The 21,438-nt window shown below is 45.4% G+C and overlaps 1 protein-coding gene across 1 annotated transcript in view; it reads right to left on the bottom strand.

The window, feature by feature from the left end:
- Positions 1-5,158: 5,158 nt before the first annotated feature.
- PIDD1 (p53-induced death domain protein 1) overlaps positions 5,159-21,438 on the bottom strand; it is a 17,022-nt gene continuing 742 nt past the window's right edge. The window contains exons 2-16 of the mRNA XM_015632302.3: positions 19,499-19,866; positions 17,301-17,714; positions 16,387-16,590; positions 15,498-15,552; positions 15,097-15,298; positions 14,279-14,407; positions 13,794-13,973; positions 13,081-13,228; positions 11,937-12,072; positions 11,555-11,705; positions 10,100-10,223; positions 9,602-9,720; positions 9,077-9,184; positions 7,913-8,118; positions 5,159-7,185 (exon numbers count right to left, since the gene is read on the bottom strand). Of these exons, the coding sequence (XP_015487788.1) occupies positions 6,948-7,185; positions 7,913-8,118; positions 9,077-9,184; positions 9,602-9,720; positions 10,100-10,223; positions 11,555-11,705; positions 11,937-12,072; positions 13,081-13,228; positions 13,794-13,973; positions 14,279-14,407; positions 15,097-15,298; positions 15,498-15,552; positions 16,387-16,590; positions 17,301-17,714; positions 19,499-19,769 (2,685 nt within the window). The 5' untranslated portion in view covers positions 19,770-19,866 and the 3' untranslated portion in view covers positions 5,159-6,947. The remainder of the gene's footprint in view (positions 7,186-7,912; positions 8,119-9,076; positions 9,185-9,601; positions 9,721-10,099; positions 10,224-11,554; positions 11,706-11,936; positions 12,073-13,080; positions 13,229-13,793; positions 13,974-14,278; positions 14,408-15,096; positions 15,299-15,497; positions 15,553-16,386; positions 16,591-17,300; positions 17,715-19,498; positions 19,867-21,438) is intronic.

The raw sequence follows: 21,438 nt of genomic DNA, 5'->3' as shown, positions 1-21,438 counted from the left end.
GCAGCAGGATTTTCTTTACTCTGCCCAGACTGCAAAGAAATCATGTCTTGTAAGGGACTTTTGAGGGGGAGACACCATGTGTTCTTGCTCTTTTCAATGCATCAGGATGAAAGCCTCACCCAATCATCTGTTATGGGGATTTTTGAGGGGGAGACACTGAATTTTCTTTCTTCTTTCAGTGCCCCAGGATGAAAGCCTCAGCAAGACTGTCACTCAGCCTGATGCTCCTGTAACACATGAAGGCTGTGCAGACACCAGGAGACAGAAATTTGCAATGTTGAGAGAGAGTATCTACAGTCAATATTACAAGCCATGTTTGTTCTCAGCTCTGGCCTTGGGAAGATGCTAAGAATCACAAGGATTTCCATTCTTCTCCAACCTGGAGAGAAAAAACCCAAAAACATTTGTCCTGAACAATTGCTGCTTCCAGAGAAAGTAAAATCTTCCGAGGATATGGCTGAAGAAGCAGTAAGGTGAAGATTCATACCTAAGTTCATATCCTCCCCTGGCTATCCTGTTACTACCTCTCCATCCAGCTTCCCTGTCCTCCTTCTCACTGTAATCAGCCAACAAAGCAGAATTAGAATCCTAACCAGCCAAGCTCATCAGCCAGGTCTCTTCTTCACACAATAGGGAGAGATGGGTGACTCCACAGGGCTGCAGTCACCCCCTGCACAAGTCCCACTTACTTCTGGACATGCAGATTTGATGTTTCTGAACCTGCTGATGCTAAACACCATCAGAAGATCAGATCTGGCCTGTGGCAGAAACCTGGCAGAGATAGTGTGGCTGGGACACATCTCGGGTTACTCAGATCACTGTGTGATCCTGTTCATACCCAAAGCTTTAAGTTCTTACTGCTGCCACAGGTGGGCCTGCCACACCCTGGTGTCTCTTTTGATCAGGAAAAAGGTTTCCTGCATTAGGATGGAAAACTCAAATAATTTCTTAAGCTATTTGAGGGGTCTTTTAGAAATTCCAAACTTTACCCTTGCTGCTTCAAGCAGAGGGCTGGCAGGGTTGTAGAAGCATGGAAACCTGGGACAACTTGGCAGCTAAGAGATAACAAATATTATCTCACTGTTTTCCTAAGTTACTCACTGAATGTCTGCAGACAGCATCCTTTATGCTTTCATGTCTTGTTAGCTTAATCAAACCTGCCCAGATTCATGGAATCACACAGTGGTTTGGATTGGAAGGGACTTCAAATGTCCAACTCACCTGCCATGGGCAGGAACACCTTCCAGCTGACCTGGCTGTTCTGGGTTGTGCCCAATCTATCCTCCCTGGCCTCCTGTGACCCAGCAGCTGATGACCACACAGGGCTTGCCCCAAGATGTGGCTCTACCAGGTGACCCAGCACACGGCACTTTGTGTACTCAGCCTGAGATGCATTGAAAACAGGGCAGAGCAGATGTTTTCAAGCTTGACATGTCCAGAGTAGAAATCCTGTCTCCCCCTTTGAGCAATGCTAGCTGGTTTGTTTTGGGTCACCACTGGAATTCTCAGTCCAGGAGTGAAGCTCAGCCACATGGCTCCGAGGAGAGGTTTGAGCAACAGCCGCCTCCCCTGACCCTTGCAAGTGTGGTCTCCTCTTATCCACAGGGCTTCAGCAGAAACAAAATTTGCAACCATCTTGCTTTTCTAGAGAAAGCAAGTGGAGATGTCTGATTGACTTCCTCTGCCTGCTTTGTTTCTCTACATGTTCTGTTGCTGCCGTCAGATCCAACTCTTGCCTGAGAAAGGCAGCCCCAAATCTCTTCCTCCGTCCACATAGGAACGCATTCAGCTTTCTGTTTTCGTTTGCTTTTTAGAGGATTTGTTTCCCCTCCAATTTAATCAATCACTTTCTGAATATAACATTTATGTTTTGGCGTCAAACATCCCACAGTAGAGTCAGCATTAGAACTATGCATAGAGGGGAGAAAAAAAATAGCCAACGTTGCTGATTTGCAGGGTGATACTGGACTATTTCATTTGGTGCCACCTAGCTGAGATACAGTAGATGGCAACCATGTATTCACAGTCTTCATCCTTTCCCAGCAGATGCAATACTTTGCTATAAGAGAAGAGTTAAAAATGCTCTGTAGGACTCATCTCTGAGCATCCCTCCTGCCCCTTGCACATTTTTCTGTTCTACTATCTCCTGTCTGGAAAAGGTAAGAACTGCACTGGTGTTCAGTGAGCAAACCAAGCAGAAGGATCTTAGCTCCAGTTCCCCAACAGAAACTTCTGGTTGGGTTCAACCTACAGATCTACTGTGAGACAGGAAGAATAAGGGCATGGTCATTTTGCCTACCTAGTTTCTATATTTGCCCGACACCAAATTCTTTCAAGGTAGATGGAAACTGGAACAAGGGTCAAACTCTCCTCACAGATTTTCAAGACAGATTTAGAGCAAAATGGTGCTTTAAGGACACACAGTTTATTTCTGTGGAGTTCCGGAAATGAATACACACTCAGTTGCAGCAAACACTGTTTTCTTCATTTTAACAATACCAACTGATAAGCATGGTGGGCTCACTTTGACACAGCCCTGGGCTGGGGTTTTGATGTACCAGTGACTGAAAGCCAGTCCCACTCCCTTTCAAGAGCAGTAGTGAAAGCCACTCTTGTGTTAAAGGCTGAAAATATGGGGTGATTCTCCCTTGGTAGGAAAACAGGGAATTTAAGAGCCATCAGATTTTCTTTCCCTTTTGGAAAAACCAGCCATATCACACCGTCAAGTATAAACATAAGCATGTCTGAAGTTGTTGGAGCCAATCAGACCATAAATATCAATCTAAAACCACAGGAGTCTTGTCTATAGGCCAGTGTTAAAGTTAGGGTGAGCAGTACCCTCCCAGCATTACCCCTGGGAAAGTGGCATGTTCCATCGTTATAAGATTGTGTTTCTAGAAAGTTCTCCAGTTCTTTCCTCTGATTGGTTTTTGAGTGTCACATTGTTCTGCATACTCCTAATCATTGTTTCTTATTGGACCCTTACCCTCAGATTCCACCCCAAACCTACCCCTTATATACTTTTATATATGTATATTTATATATATATATATATATTTGTGCTTACCTTGGCCCTGGCCTTTGGAGTTTGCTCTATTCTTGCTGGTCAGATTACCTCATTTGTTGTTTTACCCTCATTAAAGTATTTCTGTTTCGGGTTACTCCATTGTGCCTGTCCTTTTGTTTTATCATCACCATTACTCTTGACTGACATGGTCCCGAGGTGGGAGCCAACCAGACCTCGGCCAGGTTCCTACACCAAGCAGCAGGAAATCTTACAAACTGGGTGTCTTCTAATGCTCTTTCATTTTTGGCATCAAGCTCAGGAGGTTCATCCAGTCCTCAGGGATCTCCTGTCCCTTATCAGTGCAATCCTATGGATGTGCTGACTTTTACAGTGTTGCTGCCTGCACACGGTAAACAGAGAAATTGAACACAGCCCCTGTGGGCTCACTCTCAATTTCATATTTCAGTCAGGTCTTTTACTGGGAATTATACAGCATTTTACTGACAGGACTGTGTAAACAGTTTAACCCCCTGCAGAACATAATCAGGCTTTCCCTTGTATTTTTTATGGAATTAATAAACAGATTTGAGCTTTGCCTGGGCTTTCATTTCTCAGCGCTTTTTTTTTATTATTTTTTTAAATTAATATCTGTAGGAGCATCTTAGCTGGATCTGTCCTGGCAGCTAGAGGGCTGTCATAGTTGGAAGAAACTTGAAGTGGTATGTGGGAAATACCCAGGTCATTTTGTTGGAGATCTGCAAGTTTATGAAGTAGAAAAGGGTTTAATTATGAGAGTTAAAGAGCTATAAATGTTACAGAAAAAAATAAAAGAGAAAAAATGTTCCTACTCCCAAACAATTTCTTGCTTTAGTTTTAAAATATTTTGTAAGTAGGCTTTTCCTGGTAAAAATTTATTTAGGAGAATTTTGCATACATTGGGATCGTGCACCATAAAAACCATACAATCTGCCAGATCATGTGTGGGACACTGTAAGGTGCATATTAGGCACCAGGAAAAGCCAGATAGCTGGAAAGAGAAAGATACTACTCCAGTATGTGATGAATGCATGACAGGAGTCAGAAAAGAATGCCATATTTTGATTCAAAATATAAATGCCAGGTTAGTTATTTCTTTTGCTGTTTCAATCAATCATCTACTGCAACTGTTATCAGCCATAGCAACTATAGCTTATGAAAGACTTATTGTGCCTCAAAGAGATTATTGATAAAGATAACACACCTCAAAATAGTGTTTTCCACTGACTCTCATCCAGCTCAAATATTTGCTGCCAAGTCAGCTGAGGAAAGAGCAGTTGAACAGTTGCTCTGGTTTCCCGCCAGCACCTCGGTGTCCTCAGCTCGGTGCTTGCTTTGGTGTCACTTCAAGGAGAAAGCCAGATGCATGCAAGGAGGCTCAGCCCAGTGGCTGTGACTCAGCAGGGAAAGACTGGAGATAACAATCCTTGTCTGGGGTATAATACTTACCTTTCCTTTAGTTACCAGCCCAAATCCTGAAGAGCTGTTCTACTGATTAAACTGTCTAGGGTTTTGTATCTGCTGTCACCTGGCCTGGCTGCAACCCATTATGAGAGTAATCTGAACATCTGGCACTGACCTTCCTCTCTCTTGGCACCAAGCTGTTTCCTGGAAGAGCTGTAGCTCTGCTGATGCCTGGATGAGTCCTCCACAGAGTCCAGCCTACCTATCCTTTATTTCAGTATTGCCTAACTCAGCTTTGGCCTGACTATCACAGATGGAAATCTAAGTGCAGCCAAGCTTCGTCATGTTGTGGCTGTGGACGCTACCTTGTGCTTCCTGTAGACTTCTCCCACACCTTCACCGGAGGACAGGCTTACCCTACACACTGTCCCTTCTAGATTAGCCTTGTTGCTCCCTAGACCTGCTCCACCTGAGCTCAGCTCCTTCCCTGAAGGTTGTTTCCTGGCATAGCCCCACTGCAGCAAAGCCACCCTCCAGGGACACCATGAACTCAGCTGCAGTCTGTCCTGTGCTCTGCAACCCGCAGTATCCAAACAGGAGCTCTCATCCCATTTCTGCACAGCACAGCCAAGATCACCTGTGACCTGCCAGCAGGTTTAAAGGGACCAGTGTCCATCTAACTCAAGGCATCCACTGAATTACAGACCATGCTGTGAAACAGTTAAGTGCTGATTTTATTACCAGTAAGAGCAATATGCTCAAATGCATCTCTCCAAAACTGGAGTAAAGAACAAATACCTTGTTGGTATCCATGAAAACTACAAACAATAACATATGACACAGAATACAAGAGAAAATGTACATTCAAAGGAGCACTGCTGACTTGAACCCAACATGAGACTTGGGCTAGGCCTAGTGTTACAACTGCAATCTGCAAACTGTTGTCCAGTGCTCTGGACTGGACAGTCAGCACTCTGTAGCCTGAGATGTTAGAACAGCCTGAAATGAGAGAAAAAGCAGAATGATTTTACATCTCTCTTTCAATAATAATAATGGTAGGTCTGAAGCAGCACCAGGGAAGCCACTGATGATTCTTCACAAGGAGAAGAAAATGCCTGGATTTATCAACCTGCAACTGCACGTTGACTTTGGGTGGTGCAACCTGGCACATTTAAACACACTTTTGTTTTTTCACACTAAGAACAGCCATTTAAGTAATGTTTAGAGAGTAATGCTGAATTCAAACCTGTCTTGAAAGACCTGAATTTACTTAAATGACAGTAATCTTTCAAAAAGCTTGCACGTGATTTTCCACTGTCATTAGTGGGTCATTAACTGAGGGCCATTATGAGATGAGGAACAGGAAGAGAAGGGTACCTCAGTAATAAATCACTGAGCAGATAAAAAGCAGTAAATGCTTCCAGCCTTATACAAGATATTCAGGCTGAAAAACCGAGAAGTTAGCTCAGCATGGTTCATGCCAAACCCACAACAGTGCCTTATTTCACAGCTGGTCAGATCAGTTTTTAAAATGCAAATTTAAGCCATGCTTTTCACCAAACTTCAGGAGAGGTCCCACATTCACTACTACACAGTCACATTTCACTGGGAGGATGTGAGGACTACTCTTTGGAAACTGCAATGGAAAGCTTAATTTCCCTTAAATCAGAGTCTCTCCCAGAACAGTTCATGTTTTTGTTTGGTTTTGTTTTTTGTGGTTTTTTTGTGGTTTGTTTTTTTTTTATATGAAATAAAACTGGAACTTTGTCAAAGATCAGCAGTATGTAGGTGTCATCTAAAAATGTGCTTGCAAGTGCAGCAGGCTATTTGTTTCATGATAGTTTTTGGAGCAAAACAAACAAAAAAAAAAGCAGTTTTTCTAGAAATCAGTTTCTTCTTTCTTCCCCACAAATACTTAGGTTTTGTTTGGACTTAAGAAAACCGGAAGAGATTTTGAAAAAAATATAAAACATTTTCATGAGGAATACGGTTCACATTTTCATGTGAGCAGAACACATCATTAGCAGAAATGGCTGAACAGTCCCCACCACATCACAGGCCTTCTTAACATGACTGCACCTCCACTCTCTTGTCAAGCACTGAAGCACAAAACAGACCCAAATGGTCACACCCAGTGCTTCCAGCAGTGTTTCCAGTTTCAGGAATAAGTTATACATGAACACATGTAACATGAGTATTAATTCATCAAACACTACTTAAGCCACTACTCAGCTGACAGACAGACACTTCGGTCTCTAAATTTCTCCACATTTCTGAAAGCTAAAGCTCAAGGTCATGAAGTAGAAGTAGAAAATCAGTTCATAACTGCACTCTAAACTTCCTGGGACTGGCAGAAGTGGTATGTGAGTACAGACCCAAGAGAATCAATACCCAGCTCCTCAGGAAGACACTGGCTCTTGAGAAGGGAGCAGCCCCCAGGCACTGTCACTCTGGGTACACACAGGGGTCCCATACAAACCCCATTTTTCTCTGCTAGGTGCTACGTCATAGCTATTGCAGAGTCCTCAGTGCTGCTCTCCTGCTCCAGGCCCACCCGGCGGATGGACTCGCTGTATTTCTTCCGCCCCAGCTCAATGACGTCTGCAATCTCATCAGCAATGTCCTGGCGGCCACTCTCCTTCATGGCTGTAATCAGCTTGCTCACACAGTCAGGATCCTCTGAGTTCTGCTGAGCCCATGAGAAAAGCATGTCCAGGATCTGCTTATTGAGGTCCTCTCTGAAGAAAGGAGGAAGGACAGAAGTAACCAACACGCTCTCCTGAGTAGCAAACCAAAGAGACCTTACCTAAGTCCCAGCCCCGGCTAGAGCCTTAAAGAAGCCATCCAGACACACAAAGCACTCAATGGGCCTGCCTCTTCCCCACCCAGCATAGGGGAGTTGCAGTTCCTGCATGAACATTTCTCTATAAAATGTTTTCCTAATGGAAGTATCAAATCAAGGTATTTTGCTTTTGAATATAATTTCCTCACAGGAACATTACTTTGATCATAACAAGTCTAATTCTCTCCTACTGCTTTGGCTTTTTGGTCAGGGTGCATGTCCCATGATGTACCACAAGCTCTTTTTGAATAACGATGATATTCACAATTAAAGCCATAGATCATTTCTCTTTGTAAGAGATGGAGTCTGGCCAGGAATCCAATCATAGAACAAAAGAAGAATGCAACTCAGCTGAACTACAAAGCTCATCAGGTTTGTTATTTCCCAATTTTGTTTTTCAAACAAAAAACCTTTATTTTAAAATGGCAAGAGAAAATAATCAGTTTCCCATTATAAAAGGTATTACTTTCAGAAGACCCATTAGTCAACCCATCTTTAATCCAGTGAAACAATTACAGTGTAAGAACTTTCAACCAGCCAAGCACTGATTTATGCTATTCCACTGCAGATAGATGGACAGATAGATGTCATGCACCACTGTTGATTACTGTGTCCCATCGCACCTGTTATTGTATCCTATGCGCTCAATCTGCTGGTAGGTCAGGCCCAGGTTGAGGCCGATGCTCTGCCAGTCAGCTCCCACGCGCCTGGCAATGTTCAGCAGGTTTGCCTGTGTCAGGTACCCAGTCTCAGCATTGCCCAGGTTCAAGGGAGGGAAGGAGAAGCCACGCAGGAGACAGGGGTTCTCATCCCAGCGGGGTTTCAGTTGCTGTGTCAGAAAGAAGAGAGACAAAGAACATTCTTTCCTCTACCATCTATTTTAGTAGAGGACAGCGTCCAGCCACTCAGTCTCCACAGTGAAATCTCCTTCCTTCCGCTGTGGAGAAAGGAAGTTCTTGGGGCTGAAGGGTCAGGCTGTAAGAAGCAAGCAGGACTCACACTGGCAGTGACCATCAATGCTCACTGCCTCAGGAAAATATTGAATCGTAGTGCTCACAGTCATAGCTTGCATGGGAAATTTTCTTTCCTGCATTTACAGAGCAGCTTAAAATAAGCCACATCCCTGAAGCCTACTTGCCTCAGAAGTTAAGAGAGCACTTAGTCTAGGTTTGTAGCTGAGGTTGTGTGTGTCAGAAAGGGATGTGAGATCACCACACGTGATCGGAAGGAAAGTATTCAGCCTACCAAGGTATTTATTGTTTCATGCTTCTCAAATGTCACTTAAATTCCCTAAGCAAAAATTGCATTTCTCACTGTAACATACAGCCTAGCCTTTAAAGCTCACACCAGAATACCTACATTCAATGTTCAAATCCAGCATAACTACCTCATCCTATTGCCTTTTTTCCTGCTGCATGAGCTGTGTGACTACGAAATTTATAAACAAAACAGATGCTTTCCTTAATTACAGCGAGCTTCCTTGCATACTACATTCTCATTTTTTCAAAGGATCCACCCTCTCTGACTCTCTGACCACCCATTCAACAAGCCTGTGCTTGACAGGCAAGATGAGCAGGAGAGGTGGAGACCACTCCCAGCTCTTCACATTCTGGTTTCAGAAGAGCTCACACATGGGGAGTGTAAAATCTCCACCATGACACAGCTGGGCAGCTATTTCTTGTGCTCATTCACTGCATGCCTTCTCATGGAGGAAAACAAAATTAGCTGAGCAGGAATGCCATGCTCTTACGCCATCTGGATTAATTTTTCTGTAGGAGACAACTCACAGGCAGTTTGATGGGCAGAGTAGCAAGCCAGAGGGAGTCTGGACCTTTTCTCCTCCTGCTGGCATCTTCAGGGATGCTGTCAGGAACTGCCCCTCGGTAGAAAGAGACCTTTGTAAAGAGAAAGCATACAGTGAGGCTCTGATTCAAGCACAGTGGCCTAGCCTATTGGCACCATGTCTTTTCCATTTGGAAAAGAATGAATTCAGCACTCTCATCTATCCTCAGCCCACAAATATGGTCTCTCAATTACGTGTAACTGGGAGGAGCACTGAGGTTCTGTCATAAAGGCTGGACTGTCTGCCAGCACCCCAAAAATTAATGGCAGGAATGTAAGTCAGACAGTTAAGTGATGAGTGATCCTTTGAGATTACACTTCTTGATTATTCAGAGTTTAGTCAGTGAAATGCAAAGCCAGAGAAAGAGGTAGGAAAAGAGTCATGTCCAGAACTCAGAGATTATTATGATGAGTATTGTAAAAGCCATGATGAAGGAGGAAACGAGAAGTCAGTGCAACTGGTTGCTCACCTGGCCTTTTACAGCTTGGCCTTTTCTGTCCACAGGGGAGGTCACATAGATTTCCTTCATGTTCTTCAAGTGGGAGTAAAAAATAAATGAGAGACGTCCATCCACACAGTCAGGGCGATCTGTGCAGAGAAGCAGGAAGGATTCAGCTTGTGGAGAAAAGTGTGCAGAGAAGCAGGAAGGATTCAGCTTGTGGAGAAAAGTGTGCAGAAGCAGATCAGTCATAAAAATAAACCCACCTGGCTCTTGCACTCTGCAGGTTTACAAGAGCATGAGAAGAAATTAAAGTCTGCAAACAGCACTTTCATAAAGAAAAGCAAACAGAAAAGTTTGCTTTGTGATAAATTCAATATCCAGGGGCTGGCTGCTGTGAGTAGTGGGTGGGCTGGAGACAGAGAGGAATGCCATGGAGGAGTGTCACCCACAGCAGAAACATGTCTAGGGCCAGAGCAGGACAAGAGGTAGGTAGGTAGGAGCAGAACGAGCCCAGTACTGCCATACCCATATCAATGCTGATGCCTCGCTCAAAAGCTGCAAAAAATTGCTCTCCCTCAAACATCTCCACCATGTCGGATGGCTCAGGTCCTCGATAGCGGTTCTGCAGCTTCTTCAGCACTGGGTCAACCTGACAAAGACAACAGTGTTTGGTCTGAAACACATCTGTCCTCTGACCCATGTTTCTATACCCATGATGTTCCTCTCACCTTCAACAGGGAAGACTACTTCATGTGAAAAGGATGTAAACAAATGAACAAACACCCACTAAAAAAAGCATTTTCAGTACTGTCTCTATCTTTTTAACAGGTCTTTATAACTTCAAAGACAAGAAGGGATTTACTTACTACCATATCCCACTCAAATGTATTCAAATACATTTTCTCTGCAAAAAGACATGCTACAATAGCACACAGCTGAGGACACCCGAAAGCTCATTTTGACTTTGTAGCATGTGATCACAGTGGCAGTGCAAGAGTCAGGTTAGATTCTTCTTTCTATTTGTAACAGTAAACCTCTCTCACTCCATGACCACTCCTAGCAGGATTACAGGCACACCTGAACTGCAGTCTCACTCTGAGTGTCACTGCTGCTTCATCTGGAGACAGTTTTAGCCCAGAACGCAACATAAAAAATCCTTGCAGATGTTTGTGTCCACAGGTCACAGGAGCACAGATAAGGAAAAGGAGCAACCAGAGCAGAGAATTATGCAGGGCTGGATACGCAGCTCAGTAGTGGCAGTCTGATAAAATAACCCTCACCTCACCAACCTGCACTGCCTGCCAAGGGACACGTTCTCCACAGCTGCACACTCATACACTAATCTGAAAAAACACTGCTGAGGGCCGATACCCCTAGGAAGAGGCAGCAGAAGAGAATGCATGAGCACTTCCCATCTCCTTCTTGACAAAATCAGCCAGATTAGCTCACACTCAGCATAAACTAACCTGATGTTGCATTGAAGCAGATTAAGGCATGCTCATACGTTATGTTCCTGTGTCTGAACTGAGAACATCAAGAAATATAAATTAAAGTACCATTTCTAACCACTCCAGCTGAAAACAAGCAGTGCTGCTACTATGTTTTCACACCTATCCTATGTCAGAGAAGTGACATGTAAACTTTGACATAAATTTAAGCCCACATGTTTTGCCTCATGTTTGCTGGATGATAATAGCAGACACGTGGCCAGTAACTGTGTTCAGATTATTTCAGCAGCCCAGTCTTCAGGGTTTGCAGGGGAGGAAATCAGTGCATGGCATTTACCACTGCATAGAATGAGTTTTTTTCTTCTCCCAGCTCCCTGTGAGTCAGTATCACACCACCAAGAGTGTGGTGACAGCATACCCCAGCCATGACTCTGGGCTGGTGAACAGGACCGTTTGGGGCCCTGCTGCCTTTACATCCTACAAAGGGAAGTCTGAGAAGCTCAGGAACAAGGTAGTGCAACCCAGATCAGACCTTGTGCTTGGGGACACACTGTAGCAGGACTTGCTCAGGATCCTTCTTCCTCTGCAGTGCAATGAAGTTCACCTGGTACAGACGCAGCCGCTCATAGACCTTCTTGGCAATGCCTCCAATGTAGGTCTTGGTGGTGTACCACAGCCAGTACCTAAAGACAAGGAATTTTATAAAAAGGAGGGAACATGCTGAGAGAAAGGTGCCAGTGTCACACCCACGTGATTGGAAAGAATGACAGGTAGAAACAAAGTGCTATGCCAGGCCTGACTTGCAAAAGGAGAAGGGAAGAGATAGAGTTAATGTCATGGCCTCTGGTCAGAGTGTGGGAAAAGCAAGGCAGAGGAACATCCCATCTTTTCCTCAGGACCAATCCTGCACTTACCAGGAGAAGTGAGTGACTTCAAACACTGCATAAAGATGGGTGAATTCCAGCACCACATCACTGGTAATATCATTCCAGGTTTGGCCCTCCAGGTCACCATGGAGAATATGCAGTCTCGACCGATCCAAATTAAGCCCTAAATACACCAATGAACAAGAGATGCTATATGCAGCAGAAGCCTTTACTCATGGCTTTACAAAGTCAACTACAGGTTTGGGTGATTTACTTTGTAAAGCCACCAAATAAGAGTTCATGGCCTTCTCTTCAGCATCCAGGACTGAACTTAGGTCAAAGAGCAGCAATAAGAGGACCAGGCTATCCCATTGCTTTTGGGATATTCTGGCAAAATACATTTTTATGAAGAGTTAAAATGATAGTGTGCTCATTCCCACCAACAGATTCATTCTACAATTCTCATCACTAAAATCTAGGGTTATTAATTAAGTTCTGTCTCTTTCTAATGTATATCCCACAGACTTTTCAATCCTGATGCACTTCAGGCATACAAATACCAGGTAGTGTTATAATTAAGGCCATGTATTTCTTCACAAGAAAACCAGGTGAGGTCAAAGAAAATACAAGTAAGGAGACTTGGGGTACTCAGCAAACAGAGGAATCCCTGCCATGACTGAGGCTGGTTTTAGCAGTTTTCAGAGTGAGATGTGGCTTAGCATGCAATCATACATTTTTAAATGCAATGGCTCAGCACCTGATTCATATGCAAGGAAAAGAGAAGATGGAGCCCAGGAGGCAGGGTGTTCATTTCCTGCTTCAAAAATGAAGCTATTCCCAATCAAAAGCCCTTTTACAATGCATCTCCTCAGTGGGCAGGAGTGCCTCTCCAATCCACCACAGTAAAATCAGCAGTTTAAATACACATGTGTTTTGGCAGAGAAATCCTTTTGACAAGACCATTCTCCCAGCTTTTCTGGTCTGCGAACCCCAGCCCTGATCTGATGGACCTGAACTACCTTCAGCTCCCACTGCTCTGCACCACCACACAGTCAGGGGACACACCATGCTGTTCCTGCAGGAAAAGCAGCAAGCTTTATTAACAACAGGAAATGCAAAAAAAATTCTCTCTTGCCATTTGTCATTTTCCAAATATAGCATTTCCTTTCATTAATTTTGGGAATAAGCTGACCTGTGACCCCAGGTGGAAGAGGCAGCTGAATTCTCACTGGCTTGAGAAAATCCACCGTGGAGTCCTGGGAGAGGTAGAGCAGGGGACTGGCTTTGCACTCTGCATTGGCTGTGATTTCCTGTATCTCTTCTGCAGAGACTGGCAGCACCTGGATGTGGCAGACAGCACAGTGAGCAGTCAGGCACCAAATTCCCACACTGCTCACACTGTTCCTCCAGCACCCAGCAGGCAAATGCTGCTCTTGCTGCAGGGCCCATTGTGAAATAAAGCACAGTGAACTTTTGCTGAAGTCTGGAAACCTGTTGGGGTGGGATGGACTTAAAGTATTACAAGAGCATCTAGCAGCTCTACAGAACAACTAATTTTAGTGAACTGATTTTGGAATTAGACTCACATTAGATTCCCCCACCAGCCACAGTTCTCACTGAGCTTCTTTTGCTAGGGTCAGTTTTGCAAGGGAAAAAGAGGAAAAATTTCTTGTGTTCCCTTCATAGCTGCTACCCACTGATCTGCTGGAGGTGCCTTTCCCACACAGGGCAGCATGGAGCACGGTCCATGCTGCAGGCAGGGAAGTTAAGAGAGAAGGTGATCTGAGATGGGTCATGAAGCAACCGCGTCTAGACATGAATTACCCTAGGGCAGACATCTCTGTTCAGTTCTGTACTGAACATGAGAAAACAGCTGCACCAGAACTCTCCAAAAAGCATGCATACCTGCAGCTTGACACTACGAGGCTCTTTGGTGACTCCAGGAGGAAAGATCACTTTGATGTTTGGATCCACACTGGAAAAGAGCAATGTCCCCTCGGATGGCACTTTGCATTCATTTTGCACAAGTCGAGACACGACAAGGAACCAAGAGAAGTGAAGGACACAACAGTGAGCCACACACTTCTGTAACAGAGGACAAAGGAGAAAACATATAGGCATATAACTTAATACAATAAAGGCAGGAAAATGAGTACCCGCCAAACAGAAGAAAGTACTAGATCAGGGATGAAGCATGGCAGGCTGTCACTCATCAACTTCAGGAGACACACCTCCATGAGAGGAAACCTGGACCTGAAATCCACTACATTTTATAGCAGCTGGTCAAAACACAGCTAATGAGATATTCCAAATATGTTCACTCTTGGCTGGGCACAGCCAAGGAGGGAAACAGGAACAAAGTGCGTCACTGGTAATTTCAATCTGCTCACCTTTGATTTTCTCTTCCGCTTCACTCTTGTTTTCAGATCACTCCAGCTCTGCCCACTGAAGGTCCGAACTACCACCTCATGCTGGTGAGGTGTTTGAGGTGAGATACATGGCATAGAGATCTGCACCTCCTGCCAAAAAAGCATTCCTGTGAGACACCAATTGAAAGGATAAAACCAAGCCCAGCTCTGCTCTGTGGCTTCCTATGCAGACAAGAGGAGGGAGAGCAGAGCATGGCCTGTATGCAGGGAATCAAAGAACCTGCTCTGCCATGCAGTCTCTGGGGAGCTGACAGGAAATGTCAGGTCTGCTATGGACTGTGATGGCAGGAAAAGTTCAGTAGCTTCTGAGCAGAAAGGGCAAAGCAACTTTCGTAGTGAGCTGCTGTCAGCCATGATGGGGCTGGTAGGTGGTGTGACTATTCCCCACCTTGAACACAAACCACACAAACAGACTTTCAGAGAAGGATTCAAACCATCCTCCTTTCAGGCTAAGGCCAGACACTGGATTTACCCTCTGGTAGAGCAGGGGGGTTGTGAGTGAGAAAGGTTATAGCTCAGCTCAATCAGGAGCAGTGGGGAAGGCAAAGGTGCCAGATCAGCACAGCATCAGAGAAGCTGGCTGTGTCCTTTCTGATTCTCTGCAGCAGGATTTCTTTGAGAGGTGGTCCTGTAGCTACTTAAAAGCACCAGGGATAACTGCAGCTATCAGATAAGCAGATAGGGTAACTGTCTCAAAGGTCCAAAAAGTGCTCTCAGAAGACTCCACTGAGCTACTGCAGAGGTAGATTCATCAGGAGGTGACCTGGGTGTATCCTCACCTGCTGGAATTGGACCCCATGAGGCTGCAGCTCCAGGACTTGACTCAGCAGGACATCGTGGTGTCTAAGCTTTACCCACCGAGGATCCGGCATGAGGGATCGGAAGCAGATCCGCAGAGGATCAGAGGTGGCCCCCGGTGGAAAGTAGAAATGGATGCCACAGGCCAGGACCACTCTGCAGCCTTCAGAGGTGACAGTAAAGCTTCCAGAAAAAATGCATGCATTTATGACATTGTGTAGTGACTTCAGCCCTCCAAAAATCAACAGAAGAATCTCATACTTGTGCTTGACTGGCCTACTGAGGCTATAAGCTCCTATACATTCCTGCAATACCCACCATGCACTTTGTCTGGGACCTTTTTACACCACAGTAATACAAGATCTTAGTAACAGAGGCTTACCTGCCCTCTCCTGATGCAAGGACGAGTTTTTTTAGCCTTCTGGTACTGGATTTATCTGTGGCAGAAAATTTGGAGAGAAGGAGATAGAGGTACTTAAACCAAGGTAGACAAGAAAGGCTGAAGAGTTTTGGCTTAATCCTAATCTGACAGAAGCTAATGGAATCCTGGTCACACTGCAGTGGGCTCCAGAACACACCACAGCAAGAGGATGGCATGAGGTCTCAAAGTCCCAAGGCATACAGAAAATGCTGGCTCTCCCCCAGGGAAACTCAGAAGCAGAGGGAATTAGAAAATTTTTCAGTTTACCCCTGCAGCTCTCAGGGCCATGTTTGATTGCCTGGGCCACCCCCAGGAATCAGTGCTTGCTCTTGTGAACATGAGCACCATTGGGAAACCCTCATCAGATTCCTGCTCATTTAACCACGTTCCTCTTGGACAAAGAGCTGCTCCTCTGCAGCCTGTGAACCTCAGGAAAGCCGGAGGTAACTGCACAGCAGAATGACTCCTTGCTGCTCTCTGAGGTTCTGGCATGAGCCACCACAGCCTTAGCAAGTCCAGGAACTGGTGCTCAGCTCTGCTAAAAAGGCAGGACCCCTTTAGGGACCTCTCCTGATCTGTTTCCTGTGAGCCCCATTTTCACTTCCACTGTAAAACCCTACCAAGAAAGTCCAATTCCTGGGACCGCTGAGCCCTTCAGACTGGGATAGGCCTCATAAAAACATAACTAGTACTGTCTGTATCCTTATAACATAATAATTATTCCAGAGAAATAAATGCTGATCTGATTTCTCCCTGCTTGTCTTCTCTAATCCAAACCCATCTACGCCATGCTGGGCTGAGTGAGGGAACCGCTGGGCAGAACACACAGCAGCAGAAGCCTTGCAATTACCAGCCTGCGGGGACGGTTCAGTTTCTCCCAAGGGATTGCCTCGGACGTGCACAAATGGCAAGGTCTGGATCTCAGCAGGGATGGCACGGAGGCAGTTGTTCTGCAGATCAAGTCTGGACAAGTTGGGCAGGCTGGCAAGCGAGGCAGGGACCGTCACCAGGAGATTGCTGTGGAGATGCAGCCGACGCAGAGACTTCAAATTGGCTGCAGGTTGGAACAAGAAGTGACCCCCCATCTGTGCTGTTAATTGCACTGCACATCAGCTCGAACTCTCCCTCTCTCCTCAGCCCATGTAAACACACACATAATGAAGGAAAAGCACAAAAGCTTAACATCCCTTTAGCTCACAAAATAAAGAAGTGCAAAGAATTAGCTGAGAAGCAACTCAACCTTCTCTGTCCTCTGCTTTTCAGCTACAGGTAAGACACTTCCTATTTGTAAGTCTGAAGACTTGCAGTCTTAAGACTTCACAACAGCATCAAAAACAACTTCGGTCACAAAGTAATACAGGACCTAGGAAGCTGGGCAGCAGAAGTCAAGAGTCCAGTTCTGTGGACTGGTCCACAGGGGACACTGTGCTTTTAAGCCCAGATTTGCATCCAATCAAACGTCAGCTCTTCTGTTACTAGTCCCAGCTGCTACCAAGAACCAGCCAGGCCAGATCCTCAGTCATTGTAAATTATATTGAAATCTCAACAGTGTCGCTGATTCACAGAAACAGTGTGGTTCAGAGAGTTGCTAATGCTCAAAGGCACTGACCAAACCAACCATGATGCTCCTGGATACCACTTCCATTTGGCTCCAATATGACATGGTTTATGCCAACAACTCTGAGGACAGAGACTAAGGGTCTCAGAGGTTGTACCAAAAGCTTGGCAAACCCATGTTCCTCTCCTCCCCAATAAAATACATACCTAGGGAGTCCGGGATGCTCAATAAGCGATTCCCAGAGAGATCCAGTTCTGTGCAGTTTTGCAGATTCCCAACTTCTTCAGGGAGCAATTCCAAAGCATTTTCTGAGAGATCCAGATCCTGCAGCATTGACAGCTCCCCAATGCTCTGAGGTAAGTCTTTTAGCTGATTTTTCCTTGCTGAGAAGAAAGTCAGTTTGCTCAGACAGCCAAAGTCCTCAGGAAGTGTCACCAGACTGTTGTGGCTCACCAGGAGCACACAGAGGCTGGGAAGGTGGAGAATGCAGCTTGGAAAGGTGGAGAGTCTGTTGAAGCTGAGATCCAAGTGGGTGAGACACCTGAGGTTCCCAAAGTCTGGTGGCAAGTTTGTCAGGGAGCCACGCTGATAGGAACCAAACTCATCCCTAGCATAGCCACCTGGGTGGAGGGAAGTGGAGGAAGAGGTCAGTATGTTACCAGGAGAGCTCACCAGCCTCATGTGAGACTCAGCACAGAGATCCACAAGACTGGGAGCTACTGATCACAATGAGCAGCACTAATCACAAAGTACTCAGAGAAGTGAATTTTCTGCTTCATTACTCAGTTTCCTGATCAGTGAAAGGGGTATAATAGTGAAGAGCTGTTATGAAATCAGGAGATGCCACAGTGAACCAGTACAGCTCTGCTAAATACATCTGGAGTCAAAGCCCAGAATGAGCCAGGCTACCCCCATTTACCACACTTCAGCAGGGTGGCCCATATACCTCCAAGCCTCCCACTCTCCGTCCCCACTTCTTCCTCACTACCAGTGGCCAACATGCAACGCTCTATGCATCAAGGAAATAGTCCTTGCTCTCGAGGCTTTTATCCATGCTGTTGAGAAGCAAGCAGCCCTGAGGACTGAAATCTGCCCTTGCAAGACTGGGGGGCACACATGAGGAAAAACAGTGAAAATGTGGGAGGAAAGGGTAGGTAATTCAGTATTTTGCAGGCAGACATGAGGAAAGCAGTGAAGATGTGGGGAGAAAATTAGGTAATTCAGTATTTTGTAGGGCAGACAGCACAGACAGAGAAGAATGAGAGTTTCGTATCCCAGCTTGTAACACTCAAATTGGAGAAGGGTCGCACCCCTGGAAAATAACTTGAGCAAACAAAAGGAGACTTCCAAACATTTCCACTTGCTCATTGTTTCATACTCCTCCATAGTTTTCTATTTATATCCATATACAGCAGAGGGCACCAAACATTTCTTTATGCTGCATAATGGTATAAAATGAGAGCAACCAAACTAACAGGCACCTTGCACTTTGTACATAAGATCTTAGTGAACTACTTTATTGTACGTCAGGATGCTCAGGGTATGTGTACATCTCACAAAACAAGACTGATAAAAGGTACTGCTGTTATTGCCACTTTACTAAAGAAGGAAAACACAAATCAAATTATTCATATGAGAAATTTGTGACAGATATAGAAACAAATCTCAGACTTAACAGTTTTCAGCTAGAGCCCTGAATTCTGCCCCCAAACTCCCCCTTTCTTTTCTCATTTATTTTTAAAATTCTGCCTCCCAAAGAGCAAATGATTCAGTCTGATAAAGAAATTATACAAACTGTATTGAGATCCTCCCACAATAAACAGATGAGACAGTCAAAGAATGATCTAATATTTATAGCTCTAACAGTTATTATGCTTTGCCAAATTATATGCACACCCTTTGTCCTACTTTAGATAAAATGTTGATCTGAATGAGCCTCCTCTGGTTTGTCTTGAACTCTGCTAAATCTACAGTCACTGACAGCAAGCAAGGATTAAGCATGGATTCATACAGACAGAAACACAGCAAAGATAGCTTATTATACTCCCAAAAATTAAAGAGGGGCTGAACATTTACCAAACACCTTTCAATCCCCCTCTTGTGCAACTGCAAAAAATTCTCTTCTTCTAGAAAATTACTATAGAAAACACTGTAGCATCAACCCAACCAGACTCCAAAAAACCCCGTTCACCAGGCAGGCGTAGAAACAAAGGGTGGAAATAAGAGTCTAGAAGCTGTATGTTATTGAAATCTGCATTCAGCTCTGAGCAAGTCTGAGCCAAAGCTATGGTAAGGGGCACTGCATCAAAACACTTCCAAGGACAGTTTGTCCTGTGGATGTGGAGAGGATTAACAAAAAATCTGAGCCTAGAAAAGTTGGATGGTGATGGGCCCAGGAATTTACCTTTAAGCATCAGGGATTTCAGGTGCTTCAGATGAGGAAGGCTGCCCAGTGTGATGTCAAGAAGGCAATCATTGCTGCTGAGCCGGAGGAACTCAACCTGGACCACCTCTCCCTGTTGCTTCTTGAACAGCTGGAGGAAACGGTGGCAGCCGTCAGGATAAACATCCAGGTTCAGTCTGTTGTCTGCAAGGCAGGAGCCAACGAGGGCAGTCCCTGAAGTCCCCTCCCTGCACTCATCCCTGAGCCCCAGCAGCTCTGCCATCTTCTGCATCTCAATCACAGGGTCCAGACATGCTCTGACTTGCCAGGCAGGCAGGCACTGGCAGCACCACAAGGCAGCTGGGACAAGGAGAGGAGGAAAGATGGCTCTGAAAAAGAACACATGTGCACGATGAAAGCTCCTGCCCCAGTCCAGAGTGGCTGGAAAGAGTTCATAATCACAGCAAGATGGTAGGAAAGATTACATGTATGTTACTGAAAGCTTTGGAGGCAGAGAGCACAGAAATGCAGCATGACAGATGTCACAGAGGCTTCTCCTCCTAAGGAAATCTTTCCAGCCAACATCTCAGCAGGGAATGGAGCAATTACGCACCATCAGAGTAAAGACCAATATTAACTTTAAAAGATATAAATGTAAAAGCCTATGCCTAATGCAGATTTCAAGGTGCCTTAGTGGGAAGCTTTACAAGTGAAGAAGAAAACTGGGGCAGGGAGAGCTGAGCCAGAAGCAGAGCCCAGAGATAGCTCACAAACTGTGACAGGCTCTCATCGAACCTGGTTGTGAAACCAAGTGTCAATGGGATAAAAGCAAGTGGACAAAGGGCAGCAGAGAAAACGTGTCAGGGCCAGGGCCAGGGCCAGGGATAAAAAAGGCATGTCACCTCTTGAGCTTGGCAATTAAACTAGCTTGTGGTGTGACTATCAGGAGCTCTTTGTAAACCCTGCCACGGATTGAATTGGTAAATGGTAAATAGAAGTTTGATTGATGCAGAATTAGAACAAACTTGGCTGTTGTCCAAGGCCAGAAGAAACAAGCTAATGCCCCAGCAACACCCTGAGGAGCAGTGCTTTCACTGTTAGCCCGTGGGACATGGCAGCACTGATGTTCCCTAGGCACAGTCTGGGGGGAGGCATCACGCTCTGAAAGAGCAGGTATGCCTCACCCTGAAAGAACAGAAATATAAGGACAAGAACAGGTAGCAGAGCCCAGAGGCAGCTTGCAAACTGTGCTGGGTCCTCGTTGAACCTGGCTTGTGAAAATGAGTGCAAATGGGATAAAAGTGAAACAACTGCTTCAGCATAAAGGCGATAATTTCTTGCAATGACACTGCACACAACATATACACAACCCTCTTACAGATATGTGTAAGAAAAAATTTCATCTGCCATAGCTTTGTAAAACTGTCAGTGGTGAAGGAACCAGAGGGCAGCTCTGGAAGCCACAGAGGCAGCCTCGGGGCAAACAGACATGGACAGACGTGGTGCCACAGACATTCCAAAACACACACCTGGACATGGACACACATAGCCCTGTGTATGGACACACACCCTTTCACATGGACACACACACCCACCGTGCATGGACACACAAACAGCCCATACATGGACACACACACCCCTTCGCCTGGGCACACACCCCTTCACATGGACATACACTCCCCTTCACCTGGACACACACCCTTTCACATGGACACACACACACACCCCGTGCATGGACACACACACCCCTTCACACGGGCACACACCCCTTCACATGGACATACACCCTTTCACATGGACTCACACACCGCTTCACCTGGACATACACCCTTTCACATGGACTCACACACCCCTTCACATGGACGTACACCCTTTCACATGGACACACACACAGCCCGTACATGGACACACACACAGCCCGTACATGGACACACACCCTTTCACATGGACACACACACAGC

The sequence above is a fragment of the Parus major genome, chromosome 5, assembly GCF_001522545.3.
Source record: "Parus major isolate Abel chromosome 5, Parus_major1.1, whole genome shotgun sequence".
Taxonomy (NCBI): Eukaryota; Metazoa; Chordata; class Aves; order Passeriformes; family Paridae; genus Parus; species Parus major.
The sequence above is the reverse complement of the archived record's forward strand: the minus strand, read 5'-3'. Positions and strand labels throughout refer to the sequence as shown.